We start from the raw sequence: 21,761 nt of genomic DNA, 5'->3' as shown, positions 1-21,761 counted from the left end.
TTCATAACTTGACTCCCAACATTCCCTTCTTTAGCTTTTTCTCTATGTATTCCCTATAGTTTTGCTAAATCCAATCACCCACTGATCTTTGAATGAACCATATTTTTCCATGTCTCCCTGCCATCACACATGCTCATCTCTTTTGAATTTTGAAATATGATGTCTAAAATACCCTCAATGAATTCCCTGGTGGCCTAGCAGTTAAGAATCCAGTATTGTCACTGCAGCAGCTCCAGTCACTGCTGTAAGTTCGATCCCTGGCCTGGAAACTTCTGCATGCCACAGGCATGGCAATAAAACAAAAAACAAAAAAAAAAACCCTCAAACTGTTCTACTCTTTTTTTCTTTTCTTTTCTTTCTTTCTTTCCTTCTTTCTTCTTCTTCTTCTTCTTCTCCTCCTCCCCACCTCCCCTTCCCCTCCTCCCCCTCCCCTCCCCCCTCCCCCTCCTCTTTTTAGGGCTGCACTTATGGCACATGGAAGTTCTCAGGTTAGGGGTTGAATCGGAGCTGTAGTTGTTGTACCATACCACAGCCACAGCAACAAGGGATCTGATCCACGTCTGTGACTACACCACAGCTCACAAGAATGCTGGATCCTTAACCTACTGAATGAGGCCAGGGATCAAACCCAAATCCTCATGGATAATAGTCGGGTTTGTTATTGCTGAGCCAAAACGGGAACTCCTCTTCCCCTCTTTTTATCATTAAACACCAGTTGGTGTTTTTTTGTCTGTTTTTTTTTTTTGTTTTTTTAGTTTATGAAGCCTCACTGAACCCCCTGTATTCCACTAATTATGATCAGGGATCTCTTCTTTAATCCCATATTCTCATGGCATTCTCTACACATATTATAAGCCTGATTATTTGTTTGCCTATGCCATCAGACTATAATTTCCCTGAAGTCAGGAACTATGGTCTCTTATTCACCTTTCTTTCTCCAAATTCACCTGTATTTCTCCAACAATACAACTCCTAGAACATAATAGATATTGAGTAAGTATGTGTTAAATTAATGGATGAATTTGCTTATAGCAAAAGTCAAAAAATCAGTGAATATGGCTATTATTTTTTTCCTATACTTTTTCACAATCTGTATTTAAAATATATATTTAAAATAAACCACCATATAGCACATTATTGTAAACCAATTATAATTTTTAAAAATAGTTTGCAGTAGATATTGTGTTTAGTCACAGTTCAGTGCCATCTGGTGAAGACACGCAATACAATATTATAGCTTGGATGTCATATAACAGGTAACAGAGGGTTGAGGGGGCATGAAGAGGTTTTATGTGGTACAGGAAGTCAGGCAGAGCACTTGAACACTAAATCACATGACAAAAAGTATCCATTAGCTCCTCTCTCAGCTGACAAGAAAGGTAGGTGTCACTGCATGCATGTGTTTGTATGAGACAGTGGGATATATATATCCCACTAGAGATATACTAAGAGAATACAGAGTATAGTGTATTATGCAATTTAAAAATGTATACTGTATATAAACAGTATAAATATACTATGATATGTGATTGAACAAAAAGGCAGATAAAGGTGCTTATAACCTCATTTTTTTCTGTCAATGATATATATTTAACATTTTTGAATGTAGAAGAAATACATTTACACAAAATCATTTTTCATTTTAAACCCCCATTTATCTTACATTTTTAAAATGTACATCAGTTTCTTTTCCTGATGATCAAATTAATATATTTGAGGCCAAACCACAAGCATTAAAAATATACCTGTATAAGAGGAAAATTTTATGTTGTTGCCTCTCATCCTGCCACATAACAAGGTAATGTTAACCAATTACCAATATTATATTATAGCAATGTTATAATGCTATAATATAACAATGTTATAATGCTATAATGTTATAATATAGCATTATAACATTGCTATAACATAACCAATTGCTATAACATTACCAATACTATATTATAGCAATATTATTGCTATAACATAACCAATAGCAATATTTGGATGTATAGTCTCCACGTGTGTGTGTGTGTGTGTGTGTGTGTGTGTGTGTGTGTGTGTGTCCATCTATCTGTCTGTCTGTCTGACCCAGGAAATGTAACTTACTCCTATAACTCAAGAACTGCCCATCTTCAAAATGGGAGCAGTGGAACCTTCCTTACATGATCTCTAGGAGGAGAAAACCTAAGAAGGTTTGTCACATTGGACACATTCAGAAACTAGCCTTACTCTGCTTTCTCCCTCACATAAAGAGGTCGCTTTAATACTTACTGTTCCAGTTATCTATTGCTGTGTAACATACCATCATAGAATTTAGTGACATTAAATATTTCTTTTGCTCACCAACTCCATGGATCTGTAATTTAGACTGGGCAGAGCAAGGACAGCCTTTCTTGTTTCACAATATCTAAGGGCTCAGTATCTAAAAACTCAGAAGTTCAGGTTGACTTGATGGCTAAGGATGGTGTCATCTAAAGTCGTCTAGTGGATACTAGCTGTGGGCTCGGACTTGAGCAGAAATTGCTAACCAGAACATCTGTATGTGACATCTGCATTGGCCTGAGCTTTCTTACAGCATGGTAACTAAGTTTCAAGTGCAAGTGACCCAAAAGAAAGGAAACAGGAGTTCCCACCATGGCGCAGCAGAAAAGAATCTGACTAGGAACCACGAGGTTGTGGGTTTGATCCCTGGCCTCGCTCAGTGGGTTAAGGATCTGGCGTTGCTGTGAGCTGTAGTGAAGGTAACAGACAAGGCTCGGATCCTGCGTTGATGTGGCTCTGGCATAGGCCGGCAGCTGTAGCTCCGATTTGACCCTTAGCCTGGAAACCTCCATATGCTTCAAGTGCGGCCCTAAAAAGCCAAAAAGAAAAAGAAAAAAGAAAAAGAAAAGAAAAGAAAAATTTTTAAAAAAGGAAAAAAGGAAACAGAAGCTATAGTTTCTTAAGGCTTGGACCCCAGAAACTGTGACTGTCACTTCTGCCATATTCTAATAATTAAAAGTAGGTCATAAGCATGCCTAGGTTCGAGATAAATCCTACCTCTTGGTGGGACTGCCAAAGAATTTGTGGACATGATTTAAAATCATCATGGTTCCTTTTGTTACTTTTTATCCTACTGACTTTTCACAGTAAATACCAACAAGGAGTTCTATTTTAAAATCATTTTTGTTGTTGTTACTGATCTTTAAATAAGTGCCTGCTGGTGTTTGCAAGGCTTGAAGAAAGTTTACATGGTCCTTATACCCGGGGAAACCCGGGGAACTCTGCAGTGTGTCAGGCACTATACTTGCTCCTTGACATAAATTACCCCAGTTATTGCCTACATCATATCAATGATTTGGAGTATTACCATCTCTATTCACTAAATGAGGTTTTGGCTAACGTAGTTGCTGTATGAAAAAAGTGATATTATAACCCAGGTCTTTATGACATTATATTCAATTATATTGCCTTTAGCTTGGAGCTATCGTTAAAAAGAACTCCTCCGGTAAGATCAATAAAAATATGAAAAATGGCTCCATAAGTCATCTATACTGTATACTTAAATGTCTAATACAGTGTTATATTAATAGAGAAAGGGCTATGGAGAGACATTGCATTCTATAAGTCATACAAGTTCTGGAAATGGAAAATATGGTTTGATTTTGTGTTGGCAAAAACAGTTGGAGAAAAAAGTTGAGTGTGTCGGCTGTGCTTTTGTGATCCTGGTGCTCTTGTGCAGGTTCTACACTGGTTGTCTTGGGATCGATAACAACTTTATTGCACAGATGTGTGGTATCATAGGAGTGGAGGCCTATTTATAAGAACAATCTTGGTTTGCATTTTAAATTCTAGCGTTGGTGAAGAAGGACAGAAATGCACGTCACTATTTTGTTTCTACTTGAGTATAGAAAAAGGGCCTCCAGTTGAAGGGAGACACCATATATAATCTAAGAGGAAAGTTGGTGGCTGTTAAAGCAATGGATATGTGTTGTTTGATGGGGAATTGGGGGAACTCTCACTGGATACAATGCTATACTGGATTTAAATTTTGTGACAAAATGATAACCAGTAATGTTAATAAGGTTGCTTTAAAGCACTTTCACAACTTTCTCATAAAGTGGAACCCCCTACCGGGAACTACTGAATTTAAGGTATCTGGTCTTGGTAGTAATTGGTCCCAATCAGCTTCTTGGTGCCACTTTGCTTCAATATCATGAACCAGAGGGCATTTAATAAAAATAATTCAATGAATTCTCACATTCTTCTCCTGCACAACCCTGGATATTTGAGAAGCATGACAAGTGAAATTCAGGCTGATAGGTGAAGAAAAAAAGAGAGGTGAAGGGATTTGTGCAAGGTCGTTAAGGGTTATATCTGGTACCAGCATCCAAAGAGGTCTCTTGAATTCACTCCAGTGGGCCTCTCCAGCAGCCAAAATGCTGGTTTTATTCCCCACTGGCTTTGTTCTTTGCTAAGTGGTGTCTCTTTTTTCAAGGAAGGTGTGTGTTTGTGTGTGTGTAGAAGGAGAGAGACAGAGCGACACAGAGCGAGAGAGATGGAGACAGATAGAGAGAGAACACCTAGTGCAGTCAGTAGTTAAGATCTTAAGCTTTGGAGTCAGACATTATGCTTTCAAGTCCCAGTTCACATTTTTCTCAGCACTCAGTGGTTACAGGATGAATTACCTAATGGAGTTGGTAAAGAGGAAAAGAATAATTGTATCATTTTCTTTTCTTTCAAGTCTTCTCCCAATCCCTGATTTTACTGTATGGTATGATATAAGAGAAAACATCCCATTGATCTTCAAAAGGAAAAGATGGTACGGAGGAACAGAACATAATACTGGACTACTAAGCAGAGAAATGGATTTAAGAGACACATACCTCTGGACCCACATCATTTTCATTAATTAAAATATAATTAACTAATTCTGGTGATACTCCTTTCAAGTAACCATTTTGTTAGCACTGTAGTAGGCTTCTAACAGAAACTGGGTAAGGTCAGCTGGCTAGGTTATTCTGTCTACTTGATTGTTTAATACCTCTTCTATGGTAGATGTTCTTTAGTGAGTGTTCATATGTAATACAAAGATGTTCACTTTTGCCTATTCCCATTAGTCCATCCACATGCCTCCTCTCCAGACACCCTTGTACTGGATATTCTATCTTTCTCCTTCCATGACCCTGACCAAATTGACAAGTCATTTCCCACTGCCTCTAAGTTCACAATATTCTTACCTTGAGCCAGTTCTCTCTGAACCAAGATGAATGACTTGGTGCTCTCCCCATAGTGCTGTACACTGGGAAACTTTACCCTTAAAAGGTATGTCTTTCAGGGCTACCTCTGTGTGAAGCTTAGTGCAGCAGAATTCCATTTTCAGCTTTTACCTGCATACTGGGACAACCCATCCATGAATCAGTTTCTTTCTCCATCAATCTGAACGTAAGGACTCTCCTATGGCCACAAGTGTGAGTTGAGGCCTTAGGCTCTGATACAACAGTTCTAATAACTTGGGAGCCTGGGACAGCTACTCCAGTATTAGTTGTGCTTTGGAGACCTGCCCATACCCAATCCCAGCCATAGCACTTTCAATTTACAATTAATCCTTGCTGGACCCACTCAAGTTTATGATTTTGTGAGTCTTACAGTATTCGGGTCATGATGGGAAATTCTAGCTATATAGTCACTTGGTGTTAATGGTTCAGGTTCTCAGTCTCTGTCAAGGCCCAGAAAAGTGCCAGAGGGTCTTTTTTGAATGGTATCTAATTCTTCAGATGGCATGGCCTTGCTCCAGGACATCAGTGATTATGTTGTAAATCACCTGTTGAGACTTGCCATAAATTACATGCCATCTAGTCCCTCTCCATGTACCTACCTTTAATACTATAGGAACTGTTGCGTCCTATGGCATACACCCCATCTTGGACCTGCTGCAGAGCCTTGTCTTACTTTAAGCCCCACTCAAAGTTGGTATTCTTGTATACTACTTGGTAAAGAAGTCAGAACAGCATTTCCAGGTTGGAATATGCTGCCTCCACAATCTGAAGAGGTCTATCAGGTATCTCACCTATCCTACTTGGTGGCAAATGGGTAAAAATGCTATAATGCACCCTCTGTGTTCATAAGTTTGTCCCTGCATACATAAGACTACTACACCACTAAAAACTACGCTGATGTGAATCTGTGATGGTTTTATCTCCCTCTCTCTGGAACATATATGTTTTACTAAGGACTCAAATGTACCTCATCTGAACCAGTTAACATGATTCCATCCATATAGTGGATCAAAGCAATGTTGTGCAGAATGTCCACATGTTCCTCATCTCTTCAAACTATGTTACAACAGAATTGGATTATTGATGTATCTCTGGGACAAAGCCATACATTAATTCAGTTCTCCAGATCATGTGAATGTGAACTGCGCCTGAATATTCTTCCTGGTAGGAATGGGAAAGAGTTCATTTGTTAGATTAGTGGCCACATACTATGTACTTAAAGCCATGTTAAGCTATTCCAGCAAAGATACTACAACCAATACGACAGTTGCAATTGGGGCTAATGCTTGAGTTTGTGATAGCTTACTCTCTTCCTCCATAAACCCTTTGGACTTTTTAGTGATTTAGAATGATAAATTAAATGGGGAAATGATGGGCATTATTACCCCTGCATCCTTTAAGTCTTTAAGGGTGGAACACATTTCGGCTACTCCCCCACAGGCTTCTGTGTGTTTTTTATTTAATGTCTTGGCCAGATTAGTAGCAGTTTCAGAGGCTTCCACTTGGATTCCCCAGAATGATAGCTTTTTCTTCACAGACTAAGGAACATGGAGGCTCTGCCACCTGCTATTTATACCCATTCTAATTATATATTTGTGGATCATGGAGATGACAAGCAGATTGTTTCATGGACTTATTGAACCACAGTGAGTCAGAACTGGGCTTAATTTATATGCTCCCTGTCAGAGAGCCGTGAATATGCTTTAGGTCTTCAGGCATTAATGTCAACTAGAACTCCATGTCCAAGAGCCTAAATGTGCCTGGGTAATTGTTTCCAATGTATAGTTATCTAAGTAAAAGGCCATAAGTCCCTTTGGGTAAAGGCCTGGTGAACTCTTATTATATAAACTTGCTATAGATTTGCAAGTTCCTCCCTTCTGGGAACCTCACATCTATGTTGTCCCTGGAGGCTGACAAGACAAACTACTCAGTGGAGTAGGTCTGTTGGGTTGAGTGCTAAAGTGAGAGTCAGCAGGTATGTATCACATAGTCAGACCCATCAGTCTTGTGGACCTGAGGTAGGTCACATCCTCTGTCATTATGTTTAGCATCCAATAAATGCCAACTCATTATACTGAAGTAAATGTCCTGTGGTGCTTTTGAGTAGTTTTACAAGACCCTGTAAAAATATTCAGACCCTTACCCAAACACTTACAGAATGGAGTTATTTTAAAAGAAAATATTTCCTGGAGAAAAGACTTGTGGTGAGTGTCTTTGTTGAAGAGAAGTTCAAAGACATGGGTCTGGTCTATTCAGAACACACACACACACACACACACACACACAAACACACACACACACACACCAGACATCAAGCTAAATTCTGAGACACTTCCTGTAGCATAAAATTGCTCTATAATAGTGCTAAATATTTTTTAAATGCCCACATGAAGTATACCCTTTATAAGAACAAAAAATGGCTACAGTGACATTTATTCTGACATTTTTTTACATCCCGAAAATAACTATTGCCTGGGTAGTAACATTAGTTCTAAATTAAAAATTTTTTTCTAGATCACACTATTATTTATGCAGTTACTTTTATTAAACTTCATTTTGATTGTCATTTTAATGCTGAGAGCAGTTTCCAGCTGAAGGAAAGAACTCTAGATAGGACCTAAGAAGGCAGTTGATATCTCTTTTTTTTTTATGTGTTCTAAAATAAACCATTTTTTCTTTAATTTTCCCACTGTACAGCAAGGGGATCAGGTTATCCTTACATGTATACATTACAATTACATTTTTCCCCCACCCTTTCTTCTGTTGCAACATGAGTATCTAGACATAGTTCTCAATGATATTCAGCAGGATCTCCTTGTAAATCTATTCTAAGTTGTGTCTGATAAGCCCAAGCTCCCGATCCCTCCCACTCCCTCCCCCTCCCATCAGGCAGCCACAAGTCTCTTCTCCAAGTCCAAGATTTTCTTTTCTGAGGAGATGTTCATTTGTGCTGGATATTAGATTCCAGTTATAAGTGATATCATATGGTATTTGTCTTTGTCTTTCTGGCTCATTTCACTCAGTATGAGATTCTCTAGCTCCATCCATGTTGCTGCAAATGGCATTATGTCATTCTTTTTTATGGCTGAGTAGTATTCCATTGTGTATATATACCACCTCTTCCGAATCCAATCATCTGTTGATGGACATTTGGGTTGTTTCCATGTCCTGGCTATTGTGAATAGTGCTGCAATGAACATGCGGGTGCATGTGTCTCTTTTAAGTAGAGTTTTGTCCGGATAGATGCCCAAGAGTGGGACTGCGGGGTCATATGGAAATTCTATGTATAGATTTCTAAGGTATCTCCAAACTGTTCTCCATAGTGGCTGTACGAGTTTACATTCCCACCAACAGTTCAGGAGGGTTCCCTTTTGTCCACAGCCCCTCCAGCATTTGTTATTTGTGGATTTATTAATGATGGCCATTCTGACTGCTGTGAGGTGATATCTCATGGTAGTTTTGATTTGCATTTCTCTTATAACCAGCGATGTTGAGCATTTTTTCATGTGCTTGTTGGCCATCTGTATATCTTCTTTGGAGAAATGTCTATTCAGGTCTTTTGCCCATTTTTCCATTCATTGATTGGCTTTTTTGCTGTTAGGTTGTATAAGTTGTTTGTATGTTCTAGAGATTAAGCCCTTGTCGGTTGCATCATTTGAAACTATGTTCTCCCATTCTGTAAGTTGTCTCTTTGTTTTCTTTTGGGTTTCCTTTGCTGTGCAAAAGCTTTTCAGTTTGATGAGGTCCCATGGGTTTATTTTTGCTCTAGTTTCTATTGCTTTGGGAGACTGACCTGAGAAAATATTCATGATGTTGATGTCAGAGAGTGTTTTGCCTATGTTTTCTTCTAGGAGTTTGATGGTGTCCTGTCGTATATTTAAGTCTTTCAGCCATTTTGAGTTTATTTTTGTGCATGGTGTGAGGGTGTGTTCTAGTTTCATTGCTTTGCATGCAGCTGTCCAGGTTTCCCAGCAATGCTTGCTGAATAGACTTTCATTTTCCCATTTTATGTTCTTGCCTCCCTTGTCAAAGATTAATGGACCATAGGTGTCAGGGTTTATTTCTGGGTTCTCTATTCTGTTCCATTGGTCTCTCTGTCTGTTTTGATACCAGTACCACACTGTTTTGATGACTGTGGCTTTGTAGTATTTCTTGAAGTCTGGGAGAGTTATGCCTCCTCTTTGGTTTTTGTTTCTCAGGATTGCTTTGGCGATTCTGGGTCTTTTGTGGTTCCATAGAAATGTTTGGATTGTTTGTTCTAGTTCTGTGAAAAATGTCATGGGTAATTTGATAGGGATTGCATTGACTCTGTAGATTGCTTTGGGTAGTATGGCCATTTTTACAATATTGATTTTCCCAATCCAGGAACATGGAATATCTTTCCATTTCTTTACATCTTCTTTGATTTCTTTGATTAAAGTTTTATAGTTCTCGGCATATAGGTCCTTTACCTCTTTGGTCAGGTGTATTCCGAGGTATTTGATTTTGTGAGGTGCAATTTTAAAAGGTATCGTATTTTTGTATTCCTTTTCTAATGTTTCATTGCTGGTATACAGAAATGCAACTGACTTCTGAATGTTAATATCATATCTTGCTACTTTGCTGAATTGATTAATCAGTTCAAGGAGTTTTGGGGTTGAGTCCTTAGGGTTTTCTATGTATAGTATCATGTCATCTGCATACAGTGACAGTTTGATCTCTTCTCTTCCTATATGGATGCCTTTTATTTCTTTTGTTTGTCTAATTGCTGTGGCTAGGACTTCCAAAACTATGTTGAAGAGCAGTGGTGAGAGTGGGTATCCCTGTCTTGTTCCAGATTTGAGTGAGAAGGCTTTCAGTTTTTCCCCATTGAGGATTATATTTGCTGTGGGTTTCTCATAAATGGCTTTGATTATATTCAGGAATGTTCCCTCTATACCCACTTTGCGAGGGTCTTGATCATGAATGGATGTTGGACTTTGTCAAATGCTTTTTCTGCGTCTATTGAGATGATCATATGATTTTTGACTTTTTTTTTTGTTAATGTGGTGTATGATGCTGATTGATTTGCGTATGTTGAACCATCCTGATGAACCTGGGATAAACCCAACCTGGTCATGGTATATAATTTTTTTGGTATGTTGTTGGATTCGGTTGGCTAAGATTTTGTTGAGAATTTTTGCATCTATATTCATCAATGATATTGGGCGATAGTTTTCTTTTTTGGTGGTATCTCTGCCTGGTTTTGGAATGAGGGTGATGGTGGCCTCATAGAATGTCTTTGGGAGTATTCCTTCTTCTTCAACCTTTTGAAAGAGTTTAAGGAGGATGGGCACCAATTCCTCTTTATATGTTTGATAGAATTCACCTGTGAAGCCATCTGGTCCTGGACTTTTATTTGTAGGGAGTGATTTTATGACCTCTTCAATTTCATTTCTAGTGATCAGTCTGTTCAGTTGGTCTGTTTCTGCTTGATTCAGTTTTGGCAGGCTGTAAGATTCTAGAAAATTGTCCATTTCTTCCAGATTGTCAAACTTGTTGCCATATAGTTGTTCATAGTATTCTCTTGTGGTTTTTCGTATTTCTGCTGTATCCGTTGTGATTTCTCCTTTTTCATTTATAATTTTGGTTATTTGGGTTCTTTCTCTCCTCTTTTTAGTGAGTCTGGCCAGGGGTTTGTCAATTTTGTTCACCTTTTCAAAGAACCAGCTCTTGGTTTTATTAATTTTCTCTATTGTTTTTTGAGTCTCTATTTTATTGATTTCTTCTTTGATCTTTATAATTTCCTTCCTTCTGCTGACTTTAGGACTTTTTTGTTCTTCTTTTTCTAATTCATTTAGGTGGAGGGTTAAGTTGTTAATTTGGGATCTTCCTTCTTTTTTGAGAAAGGCCTGTATTGGTATAAATTTCCCTCTGAGCACTGCTTTCACAGCATCCCATAGTGTTTGAGAGGTTGTGTCTTCATTATCATTTGTTTCAAGGTAGTTTTTAATTGCCTTTTAATCTACTCAGCCACTCTGTGTCTTTGGATTGGGGCATTCAGTCCATTGACATTTAAGGTGATAATGGATAGATGATTATTTATTGCCATTTGAACCTCGCGTTCCAGTTGATTCTATGGTTCTCCATTCTTCCTTTCTTATTTTATTTATTTATTTATTTTTGGTTGGATGGTCTCCTGTTATTATCTCCTTGAGTGTATTTTTTTTCATTTTTTGCAAATGCAATATTTGGTTTTGGCTTGTGGTTGCCCTGTTTTTTAAGTATGCTAACCCCTTCCCATAATTGTGTGTTTTAGCCTGATGGTCCTGTAAGTTCAAACACTTTATTACTATATTAAAATTAAGAAGAGAAACATACAAACAAACAAAAAGGGTTATTTACTTCCTAACATCCCTTGCCCACATTTTATGGTTTTGATGACTCTTTTTTATTTTTTTCTTTTTAATTTTATTTTGTTTGAAGCATGTTCATGATTAAATCTGTATGCTGGCTTATTTGTGTGACTGCTCTCTGATTGCGGTTTCCTCAGTCCTAGTTCTTCCTCTTCTTCTTTTTTTTTTTCTTGTCTTTTTTCTTCCCTTTCCTTCCTTTCTTTTTGGTTTAGAGAAGCCCTTTCACTATTTCCTTTAACCTGGGTTTTGTGTTGCTGTATTCTTTAAGTTTTTGTTTGTTGGGAAAAATTTTTATTTCCCCTTCTATTTTAAATGATATTCTTGCTGGGTAGAGTATTCTAGGTTGCATATTTTTTCCTTTGAGCACTTTAAATATCTCTTGCCATTCCCTCCTGGCCTGTAGTGTTTCTGTAGAGAAATCAGCTGATATTCTTATGGGGGTTCCCTTGTAGGTAACATTCTGTTTTTCTCTTGCTGCCTTTAGGATCCTCTCTTTATCACTAACTTTTGCTGTTTTTATTATGATATGTCTTGGTGTGGGTCTATTTGGGTTCAGTTTGTTTGGGGCCCTCTGTGCTTCCTGTATCTTGAACCCAGTATCCTTTAGACTTGGGAAGTTTCCATTGATGATTTCTTCAAATATATTTTCCATCCCCTTATCTTTTTCTACTCCTTCTGGAATTCCTATTATGCGTAGGTTGGCCCGCTTTATATTATCCCATAGGTCTCTTATATTGCTTTCCAGTTTTTTGATTCGGTTTTCTGTCTGTTGACCGGATTGAGTGATTTCCATTATTCTATCTTCCATATCACTGATTTGTTCTTCTGCATTGTTCATTCTGGTTTTTACTGCCCCTAGTTCAGTTTGCATCTCTGCAAATGAATGTTCTAGTTTTTCTTGGCTCCTCCTTATATTTTCTAGTTCCTTTCTGAGGGTATCTGCATTACTGTTCATATCTTCTCTTCATTCCTTCAGTATTTTCACTATTTCTCTTTTGAACTCCAGGTCTGTCAGACTGCAGAGATCTGTTTCATTGCTGACTGTTTTAGGTGAGTTCTCCTGTTGGTTTGACTGGGGGTGGTTTCTCAGCTTCTTCATCTTGCTTGATGTTTTCTTTCTCCCGAGGGAGTTGTACTCTCCGTTATCGGGCAGTGTTTGCCTTGTCACTGCCGTGGAATATTTCCTGAGGGCCGGCGTTGTTGGTCAATCTTTTCTGAGGCAGTGTGGCTTTTCTGGAGTGTTGATGGGGCTAACAGTGGTTCTTTGAAGCAAAGGAGGACTTCCTGAGGGCAGACAGGACTGGGAGGTCCACACCACGATGGTAGCAGATTTCACTTGGTCATGCAGAGCTTGCTCTGGTGTTTTTGGCTGTGGGGTTCTTGCAGGGGGTTGGCAGTGTTGGGCAGCTGTTCCTCAGGAGTGCAGCACCCCCTGGGAGCTGGAGCAGCTATCTGGGTCACTGTGAACCTAAGAGGCTCTTCCCTAGGGCAGCCCAACTCAGAAGGACGGCCTGAGAATGTAGGCGGATCTTTTCACAGTCTGGCCAAGCTTGTTGCAGCTTTTCTGGGCTGCAGGGGGTCCTGCCTGGAGCTGGCAGTCCTATGCAGCTGATCCACTAGGGCACCCCCTGGGGGCTTGGGCAGGTAGCAGGGCCGTTGGAAACCGAAGAGGCTCCTCCCCGGGGTAGCCCGACTCAGAAAAACCGTCCGAGAATTAGGCAGATCTATTCACTGCCTGGCTAGGCTTGTTCTAGCTTTTCTGGGCTGCAGGCCTTTTCTCGGGGGCTGGTGGTGTTTGGTGCAGCTCTGCGGAAGTGTAGCTCCTCCAAAGGGCAAGCAGGCCTATGCGGGGACAGCCCCTGTGGTGGTAGGCTTCAGGCAATTGTTGAGGCCAGCCCTCCCGGATGGCAGGCAGCCCCAGGTTCGGCAAGAGCGTAGGGAGTGGCGGGGGTGGGGGGAGGGGATGCACTGGGAAGCACAGCTTTCAGCTAGCTAGAGGGCCTGTAAGCTTGCTGTGGCGTGGGGGGTATTCTATGGGGACCCACCCCTTCTTCTCTCCCCTCCCCAGCACAGGCACAGACCAGGCTCTTCTCCCAGGTTCCCTCTGATGCAGCTTTCCACTTCCCCGCTCCTAGAGTATTGCTCCCTTCCTCTGCGACAGCTTTGTTTTCTAGTCTCCCAGGCAGTCTCTGCCCCGTCAAATGGTTTCTAGACCTCCCAAGCAGTTTCCGCTCCGCCCCGCCCCCCCAGACCGTTCTCAGGGTCTAACCTCTGGAGCCGAGATCTCGGTGCCCAGCCCCCACCCAGGCGTCCCCCGTTCCTTTCCTGGGGACTAACCTCTGGAGCCGAGGTCTCGGTGCCCAGCCCCCACCCAGGCGTCTCAATTTTTGGAGACTGTGCCCATAGTTCAGATGGTCCGTTCGGTTCTTGATCGGCTTTTCCGTACTCCAACTTACTGCTACACTCTTCTCTGCATCTGGAGATTCCTCTGGTTCGTTTGATCTTTCCCCCGTGTAGGTGACTTTCCAGGGTGCAGGTTCCCTTTCTCCTCCGCAGTTCCCTTTCGGGAGCGCCCGTCCCACTCGGATTCACCTTCTCTCACTCTCCTCTTTTCTCCCGTTCTGCCCAGTAATGTCACGAACTTCTTGCCGTTATTGGAGTTTAGGTTCCTCTGCCAGCGATTGGCTGCTCTTCTGTGCGAGTCATTTATTCTGTAGATGTGCTTTTTTTGTTGTGTTTGTGGGAGAGGGCGAGCGTGTCCCCCTATTCCTCCTCCGCCATCTTGTCCTCTCTCTCGCAGTTGATATCTCTTAAAGCAGGAGCTGCATGGTGATGTAATGAGGATGGATACTATGAAATGTAAGAATTAGAAGTCAGGAAAAGCACGTGAAACAAGTGGAGATGGGATGCTGAAGTCGTTCCATGACTCCAAACTCCTTTGAGAGTTTTAGTGACCAATACCTAAACTGCTCTTCACTTAACCAATCATAGAAGATAAACTTAGGTTCAAGAAAACACTTCCCTATAGTTCTAAAACAGTGAGAACTATATGGAATTTTCTAGATGTTTATGTAGCATAGGGAGCATTAGAAGTGATTCTGCAGAGATCTGGATGCTAAATCACATGGTAGAATGTTCCCTTCAGACCCTCTCTAGGATGACAAGAAAGGTTTCTGTGTGTGTGTGTGTGTGTGTGTGTGTGTGTGCACGCATGGTGGGGGTGGGGAGCAGAGAATAAGAATGAGAATATATGAGAGTGTATCCTGTGAGACCAAGACATTAGGCTTACACAGATAACTTCCTTTTATTTAACTATAGATGTTTGACAACTTTTCATGTTAATAAATATATATTTCTGTAGCATCAATTACCAATGAGATACATCTTATGATGACATAATTTTATCTATATAACTATTACTGCTTCAACAATGGAGAAATACAGAATTCTGTTTGTATTTTTGTATATATTCACCAAATACATTTTTATGTGTGTTTGTACATAATATAAATGTTATGTCTGTATGTTCATATTTTTTTTGTTTAAAACAGTCACATTATACATGGTATTTTATTTATGTCTTTCATTTGTATATATCAGTGTGTCTGCTTTTCTTTAATTTTACTGTTGTTGAATAACTTTGAATGTTTGATTGGCACTGTTAATCAGCTTTGATTTATTGATACATTTGAACATCACTGTTCTACTTAGATTCATTTTTATGTCAGTTACACTGGCCATATGCCACTAAATTATATTCTAATTATTTCTTCCATTTTCTGATTTCTTTAAGGGTATTGTGTTTGGCAATAATGACTTTTTTAATTCCACATATTATTCCAATCAAAGCATATTATGTTTGACTGTAGAAATAGTGAAAGAAACATTGGCATGCTTTTGTTGTTTTTTTATTGATGTCTCAGATATTCAAAGATGTACTCCTTTATTTCTTTTTGTCACCTCTGACCTCCACCTTAGACCCACTTCCACATACCCGCACTGCCGAGACCAGCTCAGCAGGATGGGGCTGAAGAACAGGTGCTGTGGAACTTAAGGAAAAAAAGTTAACATAGAACAAGACACAGGGAGTTCCCGTCGTGGCGCAGTGGTTAACGAATCCAACTAGGAACCATGAGGTTGAGGGTTCGGTCCCTGCCCTTGTTCAGTGGGTTAACGATCCGGCGTTGCCAGTGAGCTGTGGTGTAGGTTGCAGACACGGCTCGGATCCCGAGTTGCTGTAGCTCTGGCGTAGGCCGGTAGCTACAGCTCCGATTCGACCCCTAGCCTGGGAACCTCCATATGCCGCGGGAGCGGCCCAAAGAAATAGCAAAAAGACAAAAAGACAAAAACAAACAAACAAACAAACAAGACACAGAGACATTTATCTTAAGTAAAGGTGGGAACCGGGGGACTCAAGGTCTCAGGGACCAAGAGCCCTGCATCAAGAAACCACACTGCTTTTATTGTGCTCTTTAGAAGAGATCAAGTGAGGAGTGGCTATGGGTGGATGATACAGGGTTTGTTTACTATTGTATAAGTTCTTTTACTATTTAAAAAGCCACTTAGGTGGTAAAAGGTTAAGCTCTTACTCTGACCTCTAGGCACATAACAGTTCTTAAGCTTAAATCACTTATGCCTTTAGGTCTTTGTTCTTAAGCTTATGTCATTTACCAGCACTGTGACTGTTTTTCCAAACAGGAAGATGGGATAAAGTAAGACAAGAAGATGGGATAAGGTAAAGAAGGACAAGATGGAGTTTTCAAAGAAACAAGTCTTGCGACACCGCACCTCCACCTTCTTTCTGTGATTTGAAGAGTTGGTAGTTAAAACTCATTTCAGCCAATACTGTCCTCTTCCCTGCGGTCCAGTGACATAAACAGACCATTTCAGGGAATGCTACTCAATATTCTGTGATAATCTATATGGAAGAAGAATCTGCAAAAGAATAGATATGTGTATATGTATAACTGAATCACTTTACTGGACAGCAGAAATTTTTTTTGTCTTTTTGTCTTTTTAGGGCCACACCCGAGGCATATGGAGATTCCTAGGCTAGAGGTTGATTCAGAGCTGTAGCTGATGACCTACACCACAGCCACAGCAACGCCAGACCCAAGCTGCGTCTACAACCTACATCACAGCTCATGGCAACTCCAGATCCTTAACCTATCAAGTGAGGCCAGGGATCAAACCTGTGTCCTCATGGATACTAGTCAGATTTGTTTCCACTGAGCCATGACAGGAACTCTGAGAAATTAACACAACATTGTAAATCAACTATACCTCGATAAAATAATTTTTATTTTTATTTATTTATGTATTTTTGCTTTTTTTTTTAGGGCCGCACCCGTGTCATACGGAGGTTCCCAGGCTAGGGGTTGAATTGGAGCTACAGCTACTGGCCTATACCACAGCCAGAGTAACACAGGATCCGAGCTATGTCTGTGACCTATGCCACAGCTCACAGCAATGCCAGATTCTTAACCCACTGAGTGAGGCCAGGGATCAAACCTGCAACCTCTTGATTCCCACTCGGATTTGTTTCTGCTGCACCACGATGGGAACTCCAATGAAATAATTTTTAAATGGCAGCAGATAGTTAAAAATGAAATGAATTTATTTAAATCTTAAAAAACAGACCATTCTAACCACTAAATTGCAAACCATAGAAAAGTTAGTTATATCTGTGAGGCTGAGTGCATTATTATTTTTTTCTTTTTCCTTTTTTTTGGGCCACAGTGTGCAGTGGGGATGTGGGATGTCAGTTCTCAGACCGGGGATTGAACCCAGGCTACAGCAGTGAAAGTACTGAGTCCTAACCATTAGACCACCAGAGAACTCCCTGAGTACATTCTTTAAATAGGGCTGATGAGCCCAACGTAACATCATTCTTTTGAGCCAGCTGCGAAATTATGGGAAGAGTCTAGCCCACAGTATGCTTTTATCAATTGTTACTCTCTGCCATATTCCACCTCCTCTCTCTTGTGAAAGAAATTACTTTGGCATCCACTTAATAGCATGACTATCATAGAGAACAATGATAAATATAAGAAGAAGACAGAAAAGTAGGCACTTATTGTCATAGTGTATGACTCAGATTCAGTGGCATTTTTGTGCTATGGCATGTCACCAAATGGAGTTGGGGAATGGGGAGAAAATTAACTACTTTCTTTATTTCATGCATTGTCCTCTCCTCTATTTTTACTGTTTGAACAGGAGACACAGAATTTTCCATAGAACCTAAGAAGGAAGAAGTAACTCTATGATTTAATAAACATTTGTTGACAGCTATAGTCCAAAGGCAGGAAATTGTAACTGTCACACAGAGGTCAGTGGGCTCCAGAAAACCACTGCTAATCTTACAGATCCTCCAAAACCTTTGAGTATAAGCCTTTCATAAGAATGTTAAGGCTACCACAAAAAACTCATGTTTCATATCTGTTGAAGTCCATTAAAGAATGGCTTTTATCTCCATTCTATTTTAAAATGTTTATCATTGGTGAGACCTAACCCATATTGAGAATCTTGCAGGCCAAAACATCTAGGAAATATAATTCATAGGCTTCCAGTTTCTGCAATACAGGAGAGAACACAGAAGAGGGTAGAAAGGCTATCCAGTGCTGGCTGTGAGTATCCGGAAAAGTCTTTGAGTTTTATTCCTCTAAACTTTCTGCTTTTTTTAAAATTTGGATTCCCTATATTAAATTGTTTCTGTTTGAAGTACCTAGCGCAGTTTCTCTTTTGCTGACTGAATTCAGAGTGATGTACACTCCCCAGAGATTCTGATTGAAGCGTCCTTATACAATGGACTGATTTTTATTTTGAGAAACAGTGCTTTAGAGGGACTTTCCCCTCCCATATTGGAAGGAATAAAATTACACTCCTTTTTATACTTACTTTTCCTGCTGGCTATTTCAGTGGAGAATTTCTTGTACATCATCTATCCAGTAATTTCTTTGATAAGTAAATGTTGTAGTAACTTAGACAAGGACAGGACAGAACATTAGAGAAACCACCCAGTGACTCAGGTAATCTTAGGTAAATTACTGAACTGTAAAAATTACATAAAGATATGTCCTTAACAGCCCAGCACTCCAAGTCTCTGAATTTGCTATTAATATCCAGCTAATTGTTGCCAGTCAGGAATACACAACCAATACTGCCAAATTTTCAAATGTTTTTGAGACTTTTAAAAAATTTTTCATGAAATATTCCTCTCAAGTTTTACAGTTAAAACACATTTGTCGGCCAAACAGAAAGACTTAGGGACCTAAGGGCCCACTGGTTTTTTACCTTTTCTGTAGGACTTTATTGTGTTGGACCATGAGAAGTCAGAAATAAAGCTGTCTTTTGTCTCAAAATGGTCCTAGTCTCTGGAGTAGAGACACACAATAAAAATATGCACAAGATATTGCTGTAACAGAGGAGGGTGGAATTAAACTGAAGCAGGATAGAACATGTTACCTGGAAGAAGTGATGTATTATTTAGGGTTTAAGGGATGTGTAGGAATTCAGTAGGCAGGTGCCTAATGTGGGGAAAGGGCCTTTTCAGGAAGAAGGAACAATATATACAATAGCATTACATCATAAGATAAAAGTTTTTACAGGAATCTGTGAGAAGATTTAATACTGCTGAATAACAAAGTAAAAACAGTGTTGGGAGGTGGGGGCGGTGGAAGGGGATGGGATAAGAAAGTAAGGGGGAAAACTAATAGCACAAAGCTGTGTCTTTGACTGTCCAACAAGCCAAGAGGAGTCAGTAATAAATGGCAGCAATGTGGAAATAGGTTGGAGGGATTGAGATCAGAGGAAAGGAGACCAGCGGGACATATGTCATAGTTCTGCCAAGGACTTGAAATCCAGCAAGGAAGGTGGGACTGGAAAGGAGAGCATGCCCAAGGCAAACTTTTGCACAGATGCACACGTCACAAACCCATGAACAGCGATATGAATGGATGTTGTAAGGCATTGACAGTAAGTTAGCTATAGCTACATGGATGAATCTTAGAAAAAAGTTTTAGTGAAAGAAACAAGCCCTCAAATGCTACCTAGAAAAATATGTAAATTTTTGTGAAATTTGAAAGCAATAAAAGCTAAACAACATTGTTTAGGCAACATGCTAAGAATATATGTAAAAAGAGTATGGAAATAATATAAATCAAGATATTGGTTTCTTGGAAGTTGGGGAAAAGATGGTGAGGAGATTCAAATTATCAGTAATATTCTCATTTTTTGCTTGGATATGGGATTCCCAGGTTTTTATTGTGATTTAGATGGGTAAATGCATAGATAAGCAGTCCTTTAGGGCCCGCGATGAAACTACATCTGCTTATTTCTATTCACTTTATTGAGGGCTATTAGAAAGACAGGAGAAGGCATATTTCAGAGGTATTTTGGAGATGGAATCAATTGGTTTCCCCCTAAATTGGCTCCTTCAAGGGAAAAGGCCTCATTGTGTGAGGCCCATGTGCTTTTTTTTTTTCTTTCTTTTTTTTTTTTTTTTTTTTTGTCTTTTTAGGGCCGCACCTGCAACATATGGAGGGTCCCAGGCTAGGGGTCCAATCGGCGCGGCTGCAGCCGCTGCCCTAAACCACAGACACAGCAGCGCTGGATCCCAGTCCAGTCTGTGACCAACACCATAGCTCAGGGTAACTGCGGATCGTTCATCCACTGTGCCAGCCCAGGGATCGAACCTGCGTTGTCATGGTTCTCATGTTCTCAAACATTTCTGTAGAGCCACGACGGAAACTCCCCACGTGCCTTTACATCCCGCGCTTTTTGTCCTTTGCCCTTGGCCACCTTCGCTTCCCTTCCAAAGGGAGGCGGGTGACGCCAAGCCGCGGGGGAGAGGGAGGGGCGGCCCGCGCGTCTGAAGCGTTCCTATTGGTGGAGACGAGGAGCGAAACCGAGGCTGGAGCCAAAGCAAGGAAAAGAGGGGCGAGGGGGCGGGGCTAAGCGGGAGGCGGGATCAAAGGAGCTTAACGGGAGCGAGGCGCAAGTGCAATTGTCCGCGCCTCGCTGCGATGGCGGCGGCGCCGAGCACAGTCACACCGCTGGCGGCGGAGTCTTCCCCTCAGGAAGCTACCGTCTCTGCCGCCTCCTCCTTCTCCTACACCGCCTGCGCGGCGGCGGCGGTGGCGGCGGCAGCGATTGTGCCTGCCTCCTCCGCCACCTCCACCTCTGCCTGCCCGCCTGCCGGTGGCTGTGGTGACGGCGGCGGCAGCTTTGGCGGCTCCACTATGGCGGCGGCGGGGAGGGGGGGCAGTAGTTTTAAAGTAGACACCCGCCCTTTCCTCAGAGAAGGTGAGTTCCCGTCCCGGGGTGTGGGGGCGGCCCCATCTCCTTCGCTGCCTCTCTTCAGCCCGTCCGGGATAGGACTGGGCGCGGTTCGCCACCGCCCCACCCCCCACCCGCTGTGGCGCAGTAAAGGCCAAGCTCGCCCCGCCCCGCCTCGCTGTTCTAGCCCCAAGTGTGCCAGATAGGTCGAAGCAGAGAGGGGCTTCCCCACCTCCTCCTCCCCCGAAAAGGATTGCCGCCCCCCCCCAGGAAAAAGAACTGCAGGTATTCACAAGGCAGGAGTGCGAAGGGGAAAAAAAATACCACATCATTTTCTCCCAGTCAGGACGCCTAAGTAAGCTGTAGGAAGCAGAGGTGTGATTTGGTGAAAGACAAGAGGCAAGGTGGCACTAGAAGGTTAGGGAAAGGGAAGGGGGACTGAGGGAGAGAGGACAGAGAGGAGAGAAAAAAGGCCAGATAAATGAGAGGGAGGAAAATCCCTTTGGAGAAATTAAGCATCCAGCAGCATAGAAACTCGCAGTAGAATATTTAAGGAGAGATGAGATTAGACGTTTGGGGAGGTTAGACTGTATACTTGAGCTTTAAGGTAGGATTGGTTGGATTTTAGGATCTTAGGGTCTGGTGGAGGGGGTTTACTGAGGAAAGAGGAGAGGAAGAGAGTGACAGAAGCACAGATTTCAGAATTTTCTTTGGCTATTTAAGAGTGTGACCTTGTAAAGCAAGGTTTTGGGGCCCATCTTTAAGGTGGTTTTTGTTTTAATAAGTGCTGTTGTACCTACCAACACATATTACTCCTAACATAAAAAGATACTTCTTGACTATTTCAGCAGAAGTGTTATTTAGTTCACAC

General features: G+C 41.1%; 1 protein-coding gene across 31 annotated transcripts in view; it reads left to right on the top strand.

Annotated features, from left to right (window-relative positions):
- Nucleotides 1–21,761, top strand: part of ZMAT1 (zinc finger matrin-type 1) — a 162,906-nt gene that overhangs the window by 106,067 nt on the left and 35,078 nt on the right. For 14 of the 31 annotated variants that reach the window (XR_014834804.1, XR_014834806.1, XR_014834805.1 and 11 more), the window contains exon 1: nucleotides 20,581–20,917. The exons of the other annotated variants lie outside the window; for them this stretch is intronic. Coding sequence is in view for 11 of the 14 variants with exons in the window: in XM_085006890.1 (XP_084863016.1) it covers nucleotides 20,638–20,917 (280 nt within the window). In the remaining 3 variants the exon portion in view is untranslated. Of the gene's footprint in view, nucleotides 1–20,580; nucleotides 20,918–21,761 lie in introns of those variants that run through there. 31 annotated transcript variants of the gene reach the window in all.

This window comes from Sus scrofa, chromosome X, assembly GCF_054392235.1.
Source record: "Sus scrofa isolate SSC_HxYL_T2T_F1_AM1 chromosome X, Sscrofa_HxYL_maternal_Yorkshire_Landrace_v2.0, whole genome shotgun sequence".
Classification (NCBI taxonomy): domain Eukaryota; kingdom Metazoa; phylum Chordata; class Mammalia; order Artiodactyla; family Suidae; genus Sus; species Sus scrofa.
Note: the sequence above shows the minus strand (reverse complement) of the source record. Positions and strands in the feature narration are given on the sequence as shown.